Source organism: Mus caroli, chromosome 11 (genome assembly GCF_900094665.2).
Source record: "Mus caroli chromosome 11, CAROLI_EIJ_v1.1, whole genome shotgun sequence".
NCBI lineage: Eukaryota > Metazoa > Chordata > Mammalia > Rodentia > Muridae > Mus > Mus caroli.
The window spans coordinates 111368897-111372705 of record NC_034580.1 but is presented as its reverse complement, the minus strand read 5'-3'; the positions used below and the strand labels follow the sequence as shown (position 1 = coordinate 111372705).

At 42.4% G+C, this 3809-nt stretch overlaps 1 protein-coding gene across 3 annotated transcripts in view; it reads left to right on the top strand.

Annotated features, from left to right (window-relative positions):
- The window catches only part of Sumo2 (small ubiquitin like modifier 2), a 14001-nt gene extending 10192 nt beyond the window's left edge, over positions 1 to 3809 (top strand). For all 3 annotated transcript variants that reach the window (XM_029484110.1, XM_029484109.1, XM_021176719.2), the window contains exon 6: positions 3140 to 3809. In XM_029484110.1, the coding sequence (XP_029339970.1) occupies positions 3140 to 3202 (63 nt within the window). In that variant the 3' untranslated portion in view covers positions 3203 to 3809. The remainder of the gene's footprint in view (positions 1 to 3139) is intronic.

The following is a 3809-nucleotide window of genomic DNA, read 5'->3' as shown; positions in this document are numbered from 1 at the left end:
CAGGGTTTCTCTGTATAGCCCTGGCTGTCCTGGAACTCACTTTGTAGATCAGGCTGGCCTTGAACTCAGAAATTTGCCTGCCTGCCTCTGCCTCTGCCTCCCACGTGCTGGGATTAAAGGCGTGCGCCACCACCGCTCGGTAGATTTTAAGACTTGCCATATCCAAGTTGTAGTCAAGGGAGAATGCTGAAGGATTTCTCATGAGCAGCAGTCTCCAGTTATCTGTTTTAACCATAAGGAGGTACTATGCAATGCCTTCTTGTAAATGCAGGCAAAACTGTGATCTCTTACTCTGGAACTTTGTGAAATTTTCAAGTTGAATTTGAAATTCAACTTAGAAGTGTTCTCTTCTGCTGTCATCCTAAGATTTTAGAAAACTTCTTTTACATTTTTGTGTGTATTTCCAGAATTGAGAGCTTTTGCAGAGCAGTATTGGCTCACATCTTTAATCCCAGCACTTCTGAGGTAAAGGCAGGGGTGAACCTCTGCCAAACCTGCTCTACTGAGCAAGTTCCAGGACAGCCAGAGCTACACAGAGAAACCCTGTCTCAAAAAATCAAACCAACAAACAAAAATACTTGTCCTGGAGTGGCGGTACATGCCTTTAATGTCAGGCAGAGGAGCTCCGTGAGTTCAAAGCTAGCCTGGTCTCATTTGTATTCTCAGAATGACTCTGGGGATGCAATTCAGGTTCTCAGACTTGAGATCAAACACCTCTACTCACTCAGCCATCTTATCAGCCCACCATTTTTGAGATAAGGTCTACTTGTATAGCTAAGCTTGCCTTCATCTTTTAACACAGTCCAGTCTAAGTCTTCCATCCATCCTCTGCTTCAGCCTCAGAATACAGGAACACAAGGTGGTTCCACTGATAAACACCACAGTTATGGTAAGACGATACTTTAAAAAGAGACCAGCTGCTTCTTTTTTCAATTAAAAAAAAAATGTTTAGCCAAGTATTGTGGAGTTAATGGAAGAGTTTCTTATGGGCTGACTATGGTGGCCTGAGTAAGTTGTCCTTTTATGGGTGTCCAGAGGATGTGATTTTTATCTTTTACAAGTTTTAGGATGGAATACGTCCCATGTTCCTTCCCCCACACAGCTCCTCTAGAGCAGCTCATGGAGCCCCAGGCTGGTACAAACATGTCTTGTTGAGGATGATCTTAAATTCTTGCTCCTCTTGTCTGTACCTCCCAAAAGCTGGGATTATCAACCTCCATTGGGATTTCTAAAGCCTGTGTGGCAGGGAGTGGGGGTGGGGGAGTCAGGCTAATTTCAGGCTTCAGTTCTCGATTTACATTGTGTTCTGGAAGATTCAACTCATTGTCAGGTAGTTGGACTTGTAGGGCAAGAGCTGCTACCCACTGAGCCGTCCAGCTTGCCATAAAAAGAACTTCTAAAGAGCCAGTTCACTCTCTACAGTGTTGCTTTCTATGTTAAGACCTTACTCTGTGGATGCAGAGGCTGGTGGATCCATGGGAGTGTGAGGTTTGAGATCAGCTTGGTCTATAAAGTGAGTTCCAAGACAAATACAGATGCAAATACAGTACTGTGTAGTTGGGATTTTTGCTTTTTGAGATGGTCTCACTGTATTCCTGGCTAATCTCAGAGATGAGCTGCTGTGCCTAGCTACTGAATAATTTTAAAAATTTGATTGATTTTGGTCTGATAGTTTTGTTTTGCTTTGCTTTTTTTTTTTTTTTTTTGAGACAGGGTTTCTCTGTGTAGCCCTGGCTGTCCTGGGCTACAGAAATCTTCAAACTCAGAAATCCTCCTGCCTCTGCCTCCTGAGTGCTGGGATTGAAGGCGTGGGCTACCACACCTGGCTGGTCTGATAGTTTCTTTTGAGGCTATTTAACAAATATGCTATTTCCTAAGAGTATTGTGCCTTATTTTAAAAGTTTACATTTAAAAGTTTACATTTCTAGAGCAGAGCCAAAAGCTTGGCCTCCAAGATGGGTCAGCCTCATTGCTTCCAGAGCAGCTGCTCTCTGCACCAAAACAGAGAGCTAACAGTCAAAAGCCACGCCCTCCTTCCCCTGTGGCCCCCAGTCCCCTCACACCCACCTCTTCCTCTGTTGATGGAAAGCTACCTGGTGTTGGAAGTCAGCCACAGGAACCAGGACTTGAGAATTCCCACCATGGTCACAAAAGTGCCGAGGTACGAGCTCCGAAAGGCCAAGAAGCTGGAGGAGCTGATGCAGCAGCTGGACGTGCAGGCTGATGAGGAGGCTTTGCAACCAGAGGTGGAGGTTGAGCAGTTGCTTCGGGAACAGGAAGCAGAGGCAGCCAAACAAATGGCTTCTGTAGAGAGGCTGTGTCCGCCTTTTAAAAGTTTACATGCTAGCCTTTTTTTTTTTTCCAGTATTTTTTTTTTATTACATATTTCCTCAATTACATTTCCAATGCTATCCCAAAAGTCCCCCATACACTTCCCTACCCACCCATTCCCACTTTTTGGCCCTGGCATTCCCCTGTACTGGGGCATATAAAGTTTGCAAGTCCAATCGGCCTCTCTTTCCAGTGATGGTCGACTAGGCCATCTTTTGATACATAAGCATCTAGAGTCAAGAGCTCCGGGGTACTGGTTAGTTCATAATGTTGTTCCACCTATTGTTTTTTTTTTAGTTTTAGTTTTTTTCTGGAGACAGGGTTTTCTCTGTAGACCAGGCTGGCCTTGAACTCAGAAATCCACCTGCCTCTGCTTTCCAATTTAAAAAAAAAATTTTATTTTTTGAAGACTGGGTATCACATATGTTGTAGTCTAGGCTGGTGTCAGAGTCTAGAGTCTCAGTACCCTGGAGTGCTGATTGTGTATGTGTGTGTGTGGTGTGTGTGTAGCCATGCGTGATGATGATTGGGCTAATCAAAACTGCTTTCCAATGCAGTGCTTGGCAGATTGAAGGTAGGTTTGTAAGCATTTGAGACCAGCCTATGGCTGTCACTTTATTCATTTCCCTTTCTTGAGCTCCATAATGCTGGGCTTTTAGACAAGTGTGTTTCCCCATGCTTGGTTTTCCTGAAACGGATGTAGTAGAGAAGCCTGGGCTGGTATGGAACATGTACTTAAATTTAATATGAAAAGTAGACATTGAAATTTTTTCCTCACTGGTCTTATTTGTTTTCTTTTCTGTGCTAGTTGGAAATGGAGGATGAAGATACGATTGATGTGTTCCAGCAGCAGACTGGAGGTGTCTACTAAAAAGGGAGCCTGCTACTTTACTCCAGAATTTTGTTATAGACCAAGAATACATTCTCAATTAGAAAGCCACAATTTGGTCCCACCACATCCTGACTACTACAGTATAGTTTTCTCTTCTTTCATTTCCCTGTCCCCATTTCTTTATTGTACATAAAGTAACTGGTGTATGTGCACACGAATAGTGCTCTTTTTTTTTTTTTTCTTTTCCTTTTTTAAACTAAATGGCCGATGTTCTTTTCTGGTTGACATCAGATGGAGATGGTCTGGGGAAAAATACTGGGTTTGTGAAAATACCCCCTTCTCCATTAGTGGCATGCTCATTCAGCTCTTATCTTTATATTCCAGTAAGTTATTTTGCTCTCATTGTTTTAACAAAAAAACCCAACAACACCAAATCCTTGCATACCTTGTTCGATTGGAGAATTTTAATGTTTTTCATTTATCATTGTAAAACCAAGGACAATTTTATAACTTTTTTGTACGTAGCTGTTACATGTAGGGCAATCTGTCTTTAAGTAGGGATAAATTACTCTTGAACAAAATGATCCTAGATAGTTTTCCCTTCAAGTCAAGCGTCTTGTTGTTTAAATAAACTTCTTGTTTAAAA